At 31.9% G+C, this 18,297-nt stretch overlaps 2 protein-coding genes across 3 annotated transcripts; both read left to right on the plus strand.

Annotated features, from left to right (window-relative positions):
• Window positions 1-166: 166 nt before the first annotated feature.
• Window positions 167-4,607, plus strand: LOC133687888 (RNA polymerase sigma factor sigF, chloroplastic). Of its 2 annotated transcripts, none has more exons than XM_062107226.1 (10): window positions 167-279; window positions 406-491; window positions 928-1,079; window positions 1,366-1,493; window positions 1,600-1,794; window positions 1,869-2,124; window positions 2,247-2,477; window positions 3,020-3,160; window positions 3,503-3,703; window positions 4,133-4,607. In XM_062107226.1, exons 2-10 carry the CDS (start codon window positions 410-412, stop codon window positions 4,418-4,420), a joined length of 1,674 nt encoding a protein of 557 aa, XP_061963210.1. In that variant the 5' UTR covers window positions 167-279; window positions 406-409; the 3' UTR covers window positions 4,421-4,607. The 2 variants fall into 2 exon arrangements, with proteins under 2 accessions (XP_061963210.1, XP_061963209.1); XM_062107225.1 differs by having other exon boundaries at window positions 173-279; window positions 399-491.
• A 7,073-nt stretch (window positions 4,608-11,680) lies between these two features.
• Window positions 11,681-12,135, plus strand: LOC133688203 (small polypeptide DEVIL 16). Its single transcript, XM_062107612.1, has one exon. The coding sequence runs from the start codon at window positions 11,770-11,772 to the stop codon at window positions 11,938-11,940; it is 171 nt and encodes a 56-aa protein (XP_061963596.1). The 5' UTR covers window positions 11,681-11,769; the 3' UTR covers window positions 11,941-12,135.
• The last annotated feature ends 6,162 nt before the right edge of the window (window positions 12,136-18,297 follow it).

Here is an 18,297-nt window from a genome sequence, read left to right on the forward strand (position 1 = left end):
CCCTCCGGTTTAATGATCCTTGGAGTTTCGAAAACCTTGAAAACATGAAAGAGAAATTAGATGGTTTCGAAAATCTTGAAAATACCTTTCCTTGGAGTTTCAGCCCATGAAGAGGAAGAAAATCAATGTCCATATACATCAAATTGGGCTGTAATAGGCCACAATACTACAACGTGGGCAAAACTACTGCCTTAAATGACAACATGTGATAGCTGTCTAGTTCTGGAACGAAACGACAGCGGAAGTGCAAGCGGCACAACAACCTGATCCCATTTTGAGGTGAGAAATCAGTCACTCAAAGCAGCACTCCCACTGGCTTTCTCTGCTTCTTTCTTTATCCAAGAAACCATTCCTTACTATCTTGTTTAGGGGAGTATATGATTTTAAGGTGCTTTCAGGATTCAGTCGAATGGAGGCTGGCAGGACTTTGCTTTCTTCATCTCCATCTTTTCCTACAAGAACCCACCTCAAGAACTCTCTCTCTTCTTCAGGTAACCTCTGAATTATTGCAACTTTGCAGCTTTCTTAAAGTCTATTCCTGTTATCTAGCTCTCTTTCTTCGGTTGCTAAAGAATATTAATTTTCATGATATTGTAAATTTTTTTTTATATATTTATTTTCTACATTTTGTTAAGCAACTGATAGGACGGACCTTCCTTTCTATAATAACTTATATATTATACATATCATGAAACGTTTATTACTTTAGGATCATAGAAAAGCCCGTCATTGGCTCTCATGGGTGCAAGTCAACATCAGTGGGATTGTTGCCTAGGCTATTGTTGTTTTCCTTTGAATTAACTTGCATGTTGAGTGAGGTTTTATTGTATATCTACTGGAAATTATGCTTGTTTTCCTCGGTGTATTAGAAATTAGTTAATGGGTTTATGAGAATATTACCTCTTGTTTACGCTCTTAATTTTGCAGTTCTGATACTTCGGGAACAAGCAACTCCTGCTGTTTCTTCTATTCCAACCACTTCTACAGCTCAACATTTTCCTACTTCGGTTCTTTTACAAGAGCAGCGTGATGAGTTTAGGCCTCTCCAGAACATATTCAAGGAAGATAGAGCTTCTCAGGTTAGTTTTCATTGTACAATGCACCAAACTAAAATATTGAGGAGATTCACATATAGTAAGACACTTGTGTTTTAACATTGATTCTTTACCTTGTTGCATGAGCTGACTGTATAATTGCTTGCTTTGAAGAATTTGCGGAGTTTCAAATTTTAAGTGTCCTTGTTTGTGTAATTTAAAAAGAAAAAGGCCTCGCCATGTTTGCTTATAGTCTCATGTAATCTCTTTGTCCATATCAACTCCTAATTTGTGCATTGTAAATTATTTGTCTGCCTCCGTTTCATTCAAGGCAACATTGGATAGGAGGAAGACAGAGATTGGGACATCAGAGCATGAAGGGAAGGACTCTGATGAGTTAGATCAGCTGGTAGAAAACTTTGAGTGCCAGTTGCATCATTGGCCTGCTTATTGGAATCTGTAAGATGAATAAATCTTCATTTCCTGCTACTTGCATCAGCTTCTTATGATTGTCACTTATTGTCCTGGATGGAATTCTTACATGGTGCTCTATTTTCTGTTAAAGATTGCCACCTTCACGAAAAGGGCAAAATCCATCCATGTCCTTGACCACGCAGTCTGTTACAAGTAGTACTGACAAGCTAATTGATGTGGAACCCACTGATGTTATTAACCTTGCTAAGAGAGCTTTGTCAGCCTCAAAACATGCGGCTTTTCTTGCTGATAACAACACTGATCTTGATAATTTGGCATCCACTAGGTTTGTTTCCCCGTTAATTTAATTCTAACTTACAAACTCTTTTGTTTCGGGACTGATACATAAAAGCTTTCCAGTTCATCAAGTTTTTCGCTTGAGGAGGTGAAGATTGTAAGGTCAAGACGACATTTAGCGAGGCAGTCTCTAAATCGAAGGGTGCCGAAAACAAAAGATATGATTTTTGAGACCTATGATTCTAAAAGTGCTGATGTACAGAAAAGGCTAAGCCAAGGATTTGATCCAAATGATCCCCTTAGATTGTTCCTGTGGGGTCCTGAAACAAAGCAACTTTTGACTGCTAAAGAGGAGTTTGAACTGATTGCTCAAATACAGGTGTATTTCCCAATCATATCTAATTTGAAATGGAGTTTTTCTTGAATGTTCTTCTTAAAAAGAGAAGATGCTTATTTATGGACAACCTTTTCTTTCTCCCTTTAAAATGAAAAATGAAACAGGATTTAATGAATTTGGAGGGGGTGAAGAATAGGCTTGAATCTCAGTTTGGCCGTGAACCAACCTTGGTTGAATGGGCTCAAGCTGTTGGTCTTAGTTGTCATGTTTTGAAGTTACAACTTCACTCTGGTAACCGCAGCCGGGAGAAGCTGATTAATGCGAACTTACGGATGGTGGTTCACATAGCTAAACGTTATCAAAACCGTGGTCTTGGCCTTCAGGATTTACTGCAGGTTAGCTGAAACTTGTATTGCCTTCTGGGGTGCCATTTTTTTTTTGGTGTATCTTTATCAATGTGTAGATAAAACACGTAAATCTTGGTTTCTGTTTCTGGATGGGATAATTAAAATGTGGTTCTTGCATTTTTGTTGAATACTATTCTGAGTGAGGGGAGGGAATATGGAAATTACTTGTTTGGTCTGATGGAAATAGTAAAGAACCTTTTGCCCCTAAAAATTGTTTGATGCACATGGTAGCTACGCTAGAAATTTTTATACTAGATCATCCATTCATGTGCGTGCTGGAATATCATACAAAGCAATAATTCTCCTCAACATTTTCTATATAACTGGGGTGTTGTGCATGCCTTTACACTCATCCTGGTGGTATCATTATATTCCTTGTTGATCATACCATTTCTTTGTGGAACTGAAAAAAGGGAATAGCTGGAGAAACATGTCTGAGTTAGCTTGTTTTTTGAACTCAAGACTGAATGGACATGAATTGTGATTCTCAAACTAAGCTTCTTTCTGTTTCTTTCCTAAAACTGCTATAGGAGGGAACTGTGGGTCTTATGAAGAGCATTGAGAAATTCAAACCGCAAGCTGGTTGCCGATTTGCCACTTATGCTTATTGGTGGATAAGACAAACTATTACAAAGGCTATATTTCAACATTCTAGGACAATTCGTTTACCGGTAATGACAATTTTCTCTCATAATTTCTGTTTCAACAAGAATTACTTGTCCATGTTTTTCTCCATTTTCTTTTATCTCTCACCATCTCTGGTGGTTCACAAATGTCAATAATTTCAGCAATAAAATAATTGGTGTCGAGGATAAGAATCAATTTTACCTTTTTTGTCTAAATAAATTCTCGTTATTTTCTTGGCATGTAAAGTATGACGTTTTCTCACTAATATTCTAACAATGGCTGGACTTTTACTGTCTGAATTCCTGATGATTTATAACTTCAAAATGTATTTAAAAGCATGATGAGCTTTAATGCTCGTCTGAGAACTAATAACATTTTCCTTGTAGGAGAATGTCTATGGCCTCTTAGGAAAGGTGATGGAAGCAAAGAGGTCATATATTCAGGAAGGAAATCATCAACCAACCGCAGAAGAAATAGCAAGACGTGTTGGAATAGCTATTGACAAATTGGAAAAGTTGCTATGTTTTACAAGAACACCACTTTCGATGCAACAAACTGTGTGGTCTGACCAAAATACTACTTTTCAAGTAAATGCTTCTTTGTTCTCTCGTGTTTCATTTAATATCCACATTCTTGAGCTTCAAATAGAAAATTCCAGAGGGAAAGAAACTTAATATAAGTATTTAGAACACTTAACATGCTATTTATTGTGCTCTTTGAAATCCCCATCAAGGCCTTAACTACTCTGTAAGTTTCCAGTGCCTGTAGCATACATTACTATTATGAGCTGCTCTATAAATAGTCCTATGCGAGTAATTCAAAGATCAATACTGCTTCCCTCAAAAGAAACAAAAAAAATCAGCACTGGACCATTTTGTTTACAAAAGATGATTTCAAATTTGGCAAATGTTTTCCTCTGTCAAATGCTTACTTGGCATGGGTCCTTTATCAAAACAAGGTTTCTGAAAATTGATTGAGAATTTGTAGAAATCATGCTTTTCCTCTTTATATTGCAGGAGATAACTGCTGACACAGAAATCGAGATACCAGATATGAGTGTGGCAAAGCAACTGATGAGAAAACATATTCGTGGGCTCCTAAATATTCTCAGCTTAAAAGAAAGACGGATAATCAGGTTAAGGTTTGGCATTGAGGATGGAAAACAGAAATCACTTTCTGAGATTGGCAATGTGTTTGGGTTGTCTAAAGAGAGGGTACGGCAATTGGAGAGCCGTGCACTGTACAAGCTTAAGCAGTGTGTTGGCAGCCATGGCCTCGATGCTTATGCAGATTTACTTAGATGAAAGTCATTAAGGCAATACCATTTAAATGGATGTCATGTCGGCCTGGAATGGTTTTCCAGTGCCTCAAGTATAGACTTCCAGTTTTTGGTAGGTGGAGATCATGCATTTTTATTGGCACAGGTCAAGTTTATGCTTCAATGTTCTAATGTTGCTGTACAGAAAAGTATAATCTTTGTTCTTTAAATCACCCGTATCTTTCTGTCCATAGTAGTCAATAGTTGCTTCATAGTACTTTGGAAGTAGTGCATGATTGCTCGTTAGTGCTTCCATGGGTACCATGAGGTAGGAAATAAGAGCACTCATCTTTTAACACTTATTTCGACGGATTAATCTAAAAGTAATTAAAACAAAAAAAGAAAACAAAATTTTACACTAACATACAATACCAAAGAGGATTGTTAGAGGGGGTTGAAATGAACTTTCAGTGCTTCCATTCCCTACCACCTCGGCTCATATTAAGAAGGTTGAATAAAAAAATTTAGATTTTAATATAATTATATATAATATCTAGTTTTATGTTATTAAGTATAATTTTCAATTTAATTATTGGATTAATTTAAAATTTTACTAGAAGTTTTTAGATTTATTAGCTATATTAGGTTAAAATTTTAAGTTAATCAGAGTTAAGAAGGTCTTATAATATAGGTCAGCAAATACAAGGACCAAATTGAAAAAATATGTGTGATTATAAGGGCTGAAATTGACCAAATCAGGGACCAAATTAAAGAAAATTAACAGTTTGACGATCAATAAAGGGTTTAAATGAACAAATCACAAACCAAGAACCAATATGAAAATCACGCTAAACTTTGGAGCTGATGATTCAGTTTGACATGAGTGAAATTAGGAGTTTAAGAGGAAATTATGGGTGCAATTAAAAGCAATTGGAAGCACAATGACCAAAATGAAATTTGTCATATCCTAAATTAAAAACTCTAATTTCTAGGGTATAACCTAGACGACGTGTCGTTCGACCACTGTTTAGCTTCTTCTTGGCAGTTTTGACTGATCGAGTAAGCACCTTTAAGCGAATGAACGTGGCGTTTCTGATCATCTCTAGGGCTGTAATCATCGTTATTCATCTAAGAAGCACCCCCTTTACAAAGATCAACTACTCTTATCAAACATTTACATCATATTTTCTTCAATGAACTCAACAACATTTTATCCTTGATCAGCTATCATTGTATTTTCAGATTCTTAGTTGTTCGAGTCGGTACTTTCAAACGAATGAATGTAGAGCTAAAGACCTCTAAATGCAGCAAAAATGGATCTAATCGAAAGACATGCTTCTCCTTTACCAATCTTAGGTGGTCTTCGATGACGTTTACATTGAAATTGCTTCGAAGTCTCGAAATTGGTCAACTCAATCAGCCTTGACTAAGATACTTATTTATGCAAAACCACTCAATTTTTTCGTGTGTTCACACTTAAAAATTTCTAGAGGTTCTTATCAAGAGTCATAAATCTTTCATCCAAAATCAGAAGGTGAGAGATGCATGCCTTTATCTTCAAACAAAAAAAAACCACTTAGACAAGTTTGTTACAATACCACCATCCAAAACCATTAAAGGACAGAGGTTTCAACTGTTAACATTTGTCCATAACTCTCCCATTTTGATCAAAAGGCTAGGCTTTGACCACTTTATGTTTGAATCCATCAAGAACCCTAGAAAAACCTTATAAATACCCCTCTAAAAAATGAAAAAAAGAGAGAAAAAATATGGAGAAACACACTGTGAAAAGATCCTGATATGAAGGTTCAAGAGCCTAACATAAAGGGTGTAACAAGCTTTGGAAGAAAAAAAGATAGTGAAAAGGAAAGAAGGAAAAAAAAAAGAGAAGCAAAACAACAGTCCATGGCCAGAAATCTTGGAGAAGGTATAACCATGTAAAAGTTCAAAGGTGGAATCCATGTAGCTTTCCTATTCATTCTAATGTTTAAACCTCTTTTAATATTGTTTAAGCTTATCTTGCCTTTTTTGGTTTGATTTTAATGCTAGAATAATCCGATGTTTTTTGGAAAAGTTTTTTTTTGTTTTTGGTTTTCTTTTAAGCATGTTTTAGATTGCTCAAGCTTTTGTTATGACAGTTTGTTTTAGTTTTGATCAATAATGTATTAGAGAGGCTTACACTAAAGGCATGATTCTTAGTTTTTAATGCTTATTTGATTATGTAATTTTAGCCCAATAACATGTTGATGATGTATTTGAGATATTTTTATTGGTATTTGAATATGTTTTGTAATAAAACAATAAGTTGCTTTTGTTTGTGGGTTAAATATTTTGAAAGCATGTTGATCAATTTGATGTCTTTTAGTGAAAGTTCATAGTTCATACAAGTATGCTTTGACATATAATAAGTTTGTAAAATTCCTTAAGGATCTGACCAATATTTCAATAACTCTAAAAATTTTAATTCCTGAAAATTAATGGTCAATATTCTGATATAAATATTGGACTTACCAATAGATTGGATTTAAGTACCAGGAGTTGACTAAAAAATTTCTTAGAATTATTTTGGATATTCAGCAATTTTAATTGACAGTATTTTTCATTACAATACACGAGTTGTGAAAAATACTTTCGCCTTTCAAGATAGGTGAATCCTATCAGGGCACTCACATGGATTCTTCCTGTAAGAATTTACCTTGGTATATGAGCTCATAATAAATTCAAAAAGATGTTGTTTTATTACTTGAGTTGTTGATAGATGATGCTCATGTTACCGATAGAAGATTATATGATAAGGATGAAATTTGTTGGAATTTATTAGGATATATACCTTACAATGAAGCTATTAAGAAAGATTGCATTAAGTTAAAGTTGCTAGAAAAGATACTTCATAGACATACCTCTAAATAACCCCACAGATAGAATGTTGCACAAATATGCTAAAGCGTACCGCATGCATATGTTTGGTAACATGTTATTTATGGTTTGGCTAACGATACAATGCTAGTCATATTTCAACTGTTATTGGAAGATTTTGAGCTGATTATGAGATATAGATAGGGATGTGCAATGCTTGCCTATCTATATCGTTAACTATGTCATTATTACATGGTTGACTCGAAACAAATTAGGGATTGTTCACTAACGTTACAAGTATAATTATTTTAGATTTGTATAGGTCTAGGAAATTTCATCAAAATCCAACCCAAGTTAATCATTCTACCGCAACGAGCAAGATATGCACTGCATTAACCTCATTAGATGTGAATTACGAATATGCATTTTATTTGTTTCTATAATATTATTTTTTGAATCAAATTGTTAAGGTACATGGATTCTATGTTTTAATTAGTTACATTCTGAGAGGATGCAGTACAAGTAGCTCCTTCATTTTGTAGTGAGGGTAGGGACATATAAAGATCAACGGTTTCATTTCATTATTTTATGATAGTCGAGTTGCACAATGTTATAAGGTAGTTTGGATTGCATCAACATATATTACTTGATGTTGATACCAATAATCAATTGCATGATATTAGTCATTGAGAATGTATATAGATTTTTCAATCAATGGGATGCGAGGAGGGGGAGAATCGATGAAGCCCCTGTTTGGCATTGCGTTCCAAACAGGGGTGGCCAAATTTTGAAAAAAAAAATGATTTTGCTTAAAATTAATTTTTTTTAATGTTATCGGATCGTTTCGATGTGCTGATATAAAAAATAATTTAAAAAAATAAAAAAAATATTTTAATATATTTATAAGTGAAAATCACTTCGAAAAGCAACCGTTACTATACTTTAAGACACCCTTGAAGAGCAATATCCGACCATTGCAGTTGATACCTACATGCATATCAGGCACTGCTTTATCAAATAGCCATGGAAATGAATTTTGAGGTGTCTACTTATGCATTACGAGCCTTATACACAAAAATAAATGTCGTGTATGTATTATAAACTGATTTTTTATAAAGTAATACATGCATTTCTTATATCGGAGGGGGAGTGAAAGAGTTATTGCTGCAATTCATGACATAACCAATGAGGCTCTATGCACCTGCGCCACCATTCAGGTGGAAGACCGAGGAGCACACAATATTAGATAAGGACAAAGATGTGATTTCCATGATGTAGGACCATTAACAAGCACTTAGAAACAAATTTCTATCAATAAAAATGATTAGATGCAGTTAAATTATTAGATAAAGTTAGATGTGATTAGATGATGTTATATTTTTAATGAATTTATTGAGTTGTATTTTCTTCAAATATAACTTTGCATTTTATCTCAATTTTATAGGATAAACAAGTATAAAAAACAGAGTTGTAACGCAATCTACATTCTTTTGGTCGGTTACACTACTAGGGTTAGCAAAACATAAGATATTGCACTACTCCCGATAGAACAACTCTTTAAAAAATTTAGTAGGTTGGTTGCTAGAATTTCTGAAGTGGTGCTAGTTCATCAAAATATTATAATAGTTATGCTATGCTAGATTTTTTTTTTTAAAAAAAAACTTTGAACCTAAGTGTCATGAAAGTTTTCTATTAATTGTGCTAGTTCATGTTGAAATTTGAAAATAAAAATATTTTTTATTTAATGATATAATAATAAAAATATACGCTCATAAAATTATATACCAACCAAATATTAGTATATTTGAGACTATAATAACCTTATAGAAAAAAAAAATTATGAAAATCAATTCAAAATTAACCAAATACTAAAGGAAGAAATTGCTAAAAAAGAAGAAGCCAGAAAGGATTCAATAAAAAAAAACAAATTGGCAGATGAAATTTGAAAACAAAGAAACTATAAAACCGGCTTAGTGGTTCAACCTTGAGACCTCTCAACTGGACTCCTTATCTAGCCCGGATTTAAAATTAATCCGCATGAAAGTTGCCCTTATATGATGCAATTGACTTTGAGTGTTAAAAGGCAATATGAATGCCCTGTAAAAATATAATTTGGCTTTATAAAAAAAATTCAAGATGATATTTTTTTAATATTGAGATAACAACATATTAAATTGACCTGAGTTTCACAGCTTAACTCGTCAAACCTGCAACCGAGATCATAGATTGTATTGGGTTTAAAATTATTTTTTTATTTAATGATATGATAACAAAAATAAACGCTTAAAAAATTAAGAACAAATAAAAAATATCAGAACATTTGTTTAATATTATGATAACCTCATATAAATGAAGCTAAAACAAATTATTTAATCAATTCAAAATCAATAAAATATTAAAGAATTAAATTGAAAGAAAAAAGCCAAAAAACATTTTCAATAATTGAAAGAAGATAAAATTAAAAATAAAAATAAAAAGGAAAAAGGGGGGTCTTCTTTACTATTCATATGAATAGTGAAGTAGGTGGGGAAAACCTCAATTTTTCTTAGTGTACTAGTTAATTTCTAAATAAATTAAAAACTTTATCTCATACAATTAGATCCAAAAAAAATTAAATAAAAAAAGGGTAAAGTCAATGGACTAATTTGTAAAAAACAATAATGAAACAAAAGAGAGAAAAAAGCACCAAATCAAAAAGAAAAAAAATCCAAAGACCAATTTGTTTTTTTTTTTAAGTGAGGTGCTTTAGTGAAGCACAATTGCAGAATCCAAGTTTATTAGATGTGTAAAGTAATATATAAACATACATGAAATAAAAAAAAAAAAGCCTTCTTAGAAGCATTCTCATGTTTTTAATCATATGAGTTCTATCAATTATTTGGTCAGTATTTTAAAAACAAATTATTAAAGCTTTTTAATCATGAAGAAAAACCTACTCGACACCGATGGGGTATACATCAATAAAATCATGGAAAACAATTTCTTTTGTAAAAAAAATCTCAACCCAAGAGTTTAAATTGTTAGGTGAGATTCTAAGATATAATTTATTATCTAACACACTCTCTCATGTGAAAACCTTTTGGACTTGAAACTTGCACATGCCTATACTACCTTGTGTTATTAATTAGATTTTTATTGGAAGAGAGAATGAGTGTAGTGAGATTTGAACTCGCGACTATTTGGTCATCAAGGCTTTGATACTTTATCTCACCCAAAAGGTTAAGCTGTTAGATGAAGTTCCAATAATAGTTTTATATTACTCTCCAACACACTTCCTCAAGTGAAAGCCCTATAAGTTTAAAATTTACACAGGCCCAAATTATCTTGTGCTATTAATTTTATCAAATAGAATAAAAATGGTGAGATTCAAACTTGTGACTACTTGGTCAATAAGACTCTGAAACCATGTAACCATCCCAATTCAAAAATTTAAGTTGTCAGATAAGGCTCTAAGTGTTGTGATAAAATAAAATGAAGAACAGAAACGAAAAAAAAAACTTGAGGCGTGTATAAATATTGTCCTTAAGCATATTACCTTAACACAAGGCTATCTTCCAGGAACTAATAAGTTTCTCCTCTAAAATGAGGGTTATAGAAACAACCAGATCAAGATCGAAAGAGAATACTAGCAAGCTTTGCAAACATAGGAAAATACTATGGTTTTTTCAGTACACCTTTATTGTAAGAGTGCATGGTATATATAGATTGCTAACATGTAACAACTAAGCAGAAAATAAATTAGAGAATGAAAGAGTTGTTACAACAGTTCAATAAATAAAAGTGCCATTAGGGAATTAAAGAGTTTTAGCTGTTAAAAAAGTTTTTAAATAAAAAAATTGTTAGTATTTTATGATTGTTAGAAAATTAATTTCAAGTGTTTAAAAAATTATAATTTCTGTTTAAGGGTCAAAAACAAATTATTACCGGAGATAAAAGGTTTAGAAAGTACAGGCGTTGCTTCGTATACATGAAGAGTAATTAAAGGTTTTCCTCTTGCTCGACTTAACCTTATACGTGCGAGCCCATTATCTTTTCCTTATTGGTTACTATCTCATATCAAAGTTCCCTATATAAACACTAAATAAAAGTTTTATTTTTCCAATATAAGATATAAAACTTTATACATACTCTATGTTTATAAAAAAGTATTTTTTTAATATGAAATAATTTTTTTTTGAAATATTCTTCATTGTACAAGATGGTAAAAGTATTTTTAACAAGACGCAATGGGACCTAGGCGAACTTAATATTTTCAGGTGAAATGGCAGGAGCATTGGTCCATACCGTGCCTGATCATATGCTGCACCATCCTTCCTGACAGCCAGTGGGTTACCTTACAATTTACAATGGCTAGAGTCCATACCTAAAACAGAGAAGCCCAAAACAGATCGCATATAACCATAACACCTCCCCCAAATCCTCGCTTCCCTTCTATCTATAAATACAACAACCTCCCATCTCTGCCCTTTATATTTCATTTCCTTCTTCTTGTAGTATAGTCACACTCTTAGCTCAAGTGGCTAACTTGCATTATAGTTCATGGCAGGCAAGGAAAAGAGTGAGACTCAGCTGCATGGTTGTGAACCTTGCAGATCGTTTGGGCAGAAGTGCAGCCATTTGGTGAAGAAGCAGAGGGGCAAATTCTATATCGTCAGGCGTTGCATAGCCATGCTTATTTGCTGGCATGAGCGTGAGCGCGGCGAGCCTTGAAGTATTGTCTCAAGAATCTTGAATTATATGTATCTATCTAGCTATAAGAGTGTAATTAATAGAACTACTTAATTTTATATGTTGCTATCATTATTTCGTAGTGTTCATAAACTCGGCTTCCTGTTATGAATTCTGGATCTATCCATCTGTTGAGTTAAATCTTAAATTAATCCATATATATTTCTTTTTTCTTTCCTTTTCTTCTCTGAAAATGCATGCTCCATCTATCGTAATTAACTTTCTATCGAGTTTATAGTGCTTAATTATTAGTTTTTCTGGAAACTGGCTGGTGTCAAATTATTAGTCTAGTTCACTAAATGGTTCCACGGTTAGCCTGATAATTTATAGTATAACTTTTTGCTCTTCGATTAGTCTCTGTTCCAGTTTTATTGCTCTTCGATTAGTCTCTGTTCCAGTTTTATTGCTCTGTAAGGTGGATCAGAACACAATATATAGTAGAAGAGTGTAATAACCACTCTCTTGTTTATTGAGTCAAGAAAAATAGCTTCCCCCCCCCCCCCCCCCAACTTTCCTCACAAGTCTCCGAGGGACGTAGACATCGGACTCGTCAGGTTTTCCCAGATTTGATTTTCACCTCTTTTTTATTTTTATTTTTTCTTGCTAACTGTTAATACAAAGGAGTTTTTTCCAAAAACAAATTATAAAGAAGAGACTTCAACCTAAAATCTTGCAATAGGACGGAGCATGAAAGTGCCGACTGAACTATATATTTGTTGGCAAAAGAGAGTTAGCCGTTCTCCTTTTTTTTTTTTTTTTTTTTTTTATAGTGCAATGGAAGTCCTATAATCAGAAACATTCAGTTTACACTAATTAATAATTATTATGCCCTCCACCCTCTAAATTCTATGTGATCCTAATTCAGACGACTATTTACTATATATATATATATATATAGGCCTTATGTTAAGGGAACATCTATTAGACAAGGGCAAGCATCAATTTTCGATCCTCCCATTTGAAGGTTTGTTTTTTTTTGTAGTGTTGTGTCCTGAAAACCCACAATGTTTTGCATTAATGTTTCTCTACAGGCAACAAAACATCAACGGTGGGGGTCGAACGGGAATGCTGTTCATACATCATGTCTTGACACTATTATTAAATTAATAATTTGGATTTCAGTTACTATATATAGTTGCATTCCAAAACAGAATAAAACTGGATATTAGAATGCTAAGTGATTATTTATTTTTGAATTTTAAAAACACTTTTGAAATATAAAAAAATACTGTTGCGATATTAAGAAAGTTAAGTGAATAATAAGAATTAAATAAATATTTTAAATTATAAACAGCTACATCTACATATTATAGATACAGGATCAAGGGGCAAGGAAAGAACGTTGAAAACCAAGCATGCGGAGATGCAATAATTGGGAGCTAATCGACAAGAGTTTGAAGTGAGAATTTGGACGTTAGAGAGGAGCTTCCATTTGTCATGCCTGAAAACAGTGAATCACAGTTCGAGTCAAGAAGTGATTAGTTAAGTGGCTCAGAAATCACATGCAACCCGTAAAGTGCACCTTTTGATGATATGACATGAAAACAATTGATTTAAACGTATCCCACCAAGGACAGGACACTCTGCTTGAATAAATGCTTGATTAATATTTTCAGGTGATGTATATGTTTAATTAAATAAATCAATAAAATTTACAGATGGATTAAAATACTCTATTTTGACATACATAGGAAACAAATTTTGATGTTTTTTCTACAAAAATAAATAAATAAATAAAATCAAACAACGCATCATCTATTTACTTAAATTTTTTAATATAAAAAAGATAGTTAGAAAATTAAGCCAATTTTTTTTTATATAAAAAGTCATTTCAAAAATACAAAATACAAAATATTTTATCATCTCAATAAACTAATTTTTCAATTAAATACATCCCTAAATCAGTTTAAAAATACAAATTCAAATTAGAAAAAAATCCCAACTTCAATATACTTTTTTCGACGAGATGAAAGTCTAAAAACATCTTAATAGGCCTCTTCTCGTATAAACACGTTGACATAAAAATCAAGCTTTTATTGTTGAAATTAGTCAACCAATAACTTTCTCTCTTCCTCTCTATTTTCTAACGAGTTTCTTTCTCATCTCCTAAGCCCATGGACTAAAAAAAATATGAAATTTTAAACTAAAATTAAAATTTTGAAAGCAAAAGGGACTAAAGTAAAGGAGAAAGGAAAATAGGTGGATTGAAAAGCATTTTTTTACCAACTTAGTACTGCTTGGCATTGTGGTAGCGGTTGCTTTTCAAAGTGATTTTTACTTGGAAATGCATCAAAATAATTTTTTTTTAATTTTTTTTAAACATATTTTTGAGATTAACACACCAAAACGATTCAAAAACACCAGAAAAAATAATTTTAAGCAAGAAAAAATCATATTTTTAAAAAGCACGATACCACCGTAAAAACAAACATTACCAATGAGACTAGCAATGTGTTTTTTTCATGTTGTAATTGCATTGCAGTCCTCTCTAATTTAATTTTATATTTCAACAATATTTTAAAACTTAATCTCATGGAGTTAGGTAAAAAAAAGATGAAATTAAAACATAATGTTTAAAAATGAAAAAAGAGTTGTTTCACAACGATAGATGACGCATCGTGTGCTTTCTTAGTTTCTGACCATTGGAGAGGAGGTTAGAAAATCGGACTAGGTTTTTTTACTTAAAAGTTTATTTTTCAACCAATCTTCACCTATAAACATCTAATTAATAACCTTATCATGTCAATAAATTAATCTTTTAACTTAAAATACCTATAAATTAGTCCAAAAACACAAAATCAAACTAGAAAAATTTTTTTTTTCTCAACCTTGATCTACTTTTTTGGTGAGATGAAGGCCTAAAAATATCTAAATTGATCTTTTCTCATCAAATGGAACCGGTTAGTATCAAGATTGGCCTTTTTTGTTATCAAAATATGATCAACCGATAACTTTTTTTTTCCTCATTGTTTTCTGGTAAGTTTCTCTCTCATCTCTAAAAGCTCATGGACTGAAAAAAGAACAAAATAAACTTTGAACCATAACTAAAATTCTACATGGATAGAATAAGAGAAGAAATAAAAAATAGGTGGGCCAAAAAACACTTGTTCACCAACTTTAAGAACAATCATGCATGGTGCTTTTCCTGTATTTACATTGAGATCCTTTCCCTTTTAATTTTATTTTTCACAATTCAAAACATAATCTTATAGAATTAGGTAACAAAAAGCATAAATGAGAAAAAAAATTAAATAATAAAATTGAAGGAAAAAAAATGTAAGGGAGTAAATTAAAAAAAGACATAAAGAATAAGATAAAAAGAATTAAGTTGATTCAATGTTCTTATAAACAATGATTCCAACCCAATACTTAGTATAGTAGTTAATTTAAAACTTAATCAAGTCCACCTCGTGAAATCTTTTATATAGTTTGCACATATATCTTAAATATAATTATTATAATTGATGCAAGATGTGAATTGAAAATCTTTTTCTAGAAAGAGATTCAAACACATCGGATGAAATTTTTTTATAACAAAGATAGGTATACTTTTAAATCTAATCATTGGATTTGACTAAAATTTTGTCAAGATGTTTTATAGGTTTAGAAGTTGTTGTTTGAAATTTTTATTTGTTTATTTATTTTTTGTTATTTTCATATTCTTTTCCTGTTTAGATTTCAAAATTTTAACATGATTTGGTTTTAACTAGCTATGTTAAGCACCTATTTAAACAGCTTGCAAGAATTATTGAATTCCACAATATTTCAAAACAAAATTTTTCTTTAACTTTGTGTCTTTTGAATTTTGTTCAATTAACATTTATGATCACTAGACTAGTTCAATTATTCAAATAACTTACTCGTATTAATTATTTTTTTATTAACATGGATGTTCCGGTCAGCTTGCGCGCATCTCGTCTAATTCCATGGGCTCTGGAGTTAATGACCATGTAAGCCTTCAGTGGTCTTGAGATTTATGGGACTCGAACTAGTAATCTTTAGAGAGCAAATCTATGACCTGACCAATTAAGCTACACCTCACATAGTTATTATTAAGAGGTGCTTGATTTTACTATACATGCTGATATGACCTTAATAAATATTATTTAGTTATGAAATGATTTTTTATATTTGTATAGGGCCTATATCACCAAATAAATTGTTATACTAAGTCAAATTATAAAAAAAAAATTATGATATGCATGTGTGATATAGGCTCCAATATAGAAAGACATCAAACAATGAAAAGTACTTAATTGTCACATAATTAGCATGCATAATTAATATAGAGACTTGTAGCTTTTGTTTTTTTTAGCAATTAGGTGAAGGAAAATGCTTGGTGCACTTACATTTTTTTTTAAAAAAATACTAAGTGATGTGGCATTTTTAATATTGAAAGGTTTTTAAATAATCGAATATAAAACTTATAATATTAATTTAGTGAAGTAATGGTAACTGTAGATTCTATTAACTGATAAATCATCAATCATGTAATACCACCTCATTTAATAAAACAATCTTAATAAAAAAAATCAAATATATGTGACCAAATTAGCAGTAAATTTAAAGATTTTACCTGGTTGATATTTAGCTGCCCCTTCTGCATGCCATATATATATATATATATATATATATATATATATAGCTGTCATTCACTCTCGGAGAGCTATACTTCATTATTCTAGCCAACTAGTCAATTTGGCTTGAAAGGCAAATATAAATGATCAGCCATGTTTCTAGGTAGTAGCTACAATCTTTTTTCACACTGTAAATTCTAAGGCATGAAAACAGATATTATCAATTTTCAAGAAGAATTAAGGTTTATATATAGTAAAAAAAAATATCAAGAGCAATCGTCAGTTTTTTTCTTCCTGTCCCCTGCATAGAAAGAGAGATCCCTGGATAGTTTTTTTCCCAGGGAAGATTTCACACGCCTATTTTCGATGGTACAACCTCAATGTTCTGGAGAGTACATGAATTCAGACTTCATCGATCTTCAGCCATGATTCGTAGAGTAAAATCACACGACGATAATGTGACGGAAAACGCTAGCAACGTACGTGTTACCCATGGAAATAACATAACCAAAAAGACTTGACACATGGCTCGGCATTGTCATGGAGGTTTGAATCTAATCTCTAGATATTGACCTTGTGATTCAAGACTTGACATGGCACGGCATTGTCATGGAGGATTGTTTCTAAGATTGTTGAGCCATAAGTTGGTATATATGAGAATAATCTTAACATTTTAAAAAAGAAAACAGAGGTTTGAATCTTAGAAAAGTACTGCCTGTTAAAACAAACAAAAACCAAAAACAAAATATAAAAACTCCATTGAAGGAGAGAGATGGAATGGGTGAAGCTGTAGCAACAGAGAGGGCAGCATTAGCATATGAAAAGCGGGAAGATACGGGCGTTGGGGTACATGGAAGTGTCAGCAGCCGACAGCGAGAATCCTTATGAGAAGGAACGTGAGGGATGGGGACTGAGAGAGGAGCACAACCCCTTACACCTACAGTCTGACGCCCAGTGCCCCCTCGTGCGGCCCTCCTGTATCGCCAGTCGGCCCTCCACTTTTCTGTCTCTCAGTCGGGCCCCATCCCATCTATCTTTTGACCTAAATCGGGTCATTTTACCCTCCATATCGTGCTTCATTTGTTATTCTATGATCTCACACGTGACGTCCATGTATTGGTCAAATTCAATTTTCATGTAGTAAATTTGAAACGAGACAGGAGGGTTTTTTTATGCTGGATTTTTTGATGTTTTTCTAGAATGTGACTGTTAGGAATATAATTATTAAGAATTAAATATCTGTATTTGGTTAAAATTAAAGAGTTTAAGTAATATTTTTTTTATTATATTTGGTTTATATAAAGAATTGATGAGAAATTTAAGCAAGTTACTAGTGTACCCTTATAACTTAAAGCTTATAAATCCAATAATAAATTCTACTTGATAATTAGAAATTAAAACTACTTGATAAGATGATAAATATATCAACAAATTATATAACATATATAAAGTAATTATAATTTTGATAATACAATAAGATTATTAAGATATATTTAATTGTTCAAATAAAATTATCAAACTCAATTTTAAATCAACTCAATGTGAAATAATTAAATTAAAAATAAAAAAATCAAGTGACAAAAAAAACAAAAAAAAAAACATTGGGGGTAACTATTGCAACCCACAATGAATTATGTCTTTATCTTATGTTGTATTTTTATTATTTTTTATTATTTTCTTTATCTTATATTATTTAGCGTGTTTATAATTTTAAATATCATTTCATGGTTTATCAAGAGTTAATTTTATAAAATCAAACTAC

The sequence above is a fragment of the Populus nigra genome, chromosome 3 (assembly GCF_951802175.1).
Source record: "Populus nigra chromosome 3, ddPopNigr1.1, whole genome shotgun sequence".
NCBI lineage: Eukaryota > Viridiplantae > Streptophyta > Magnoliopsida > Malpighiales > Salicaceae > Populus > Populus nigra.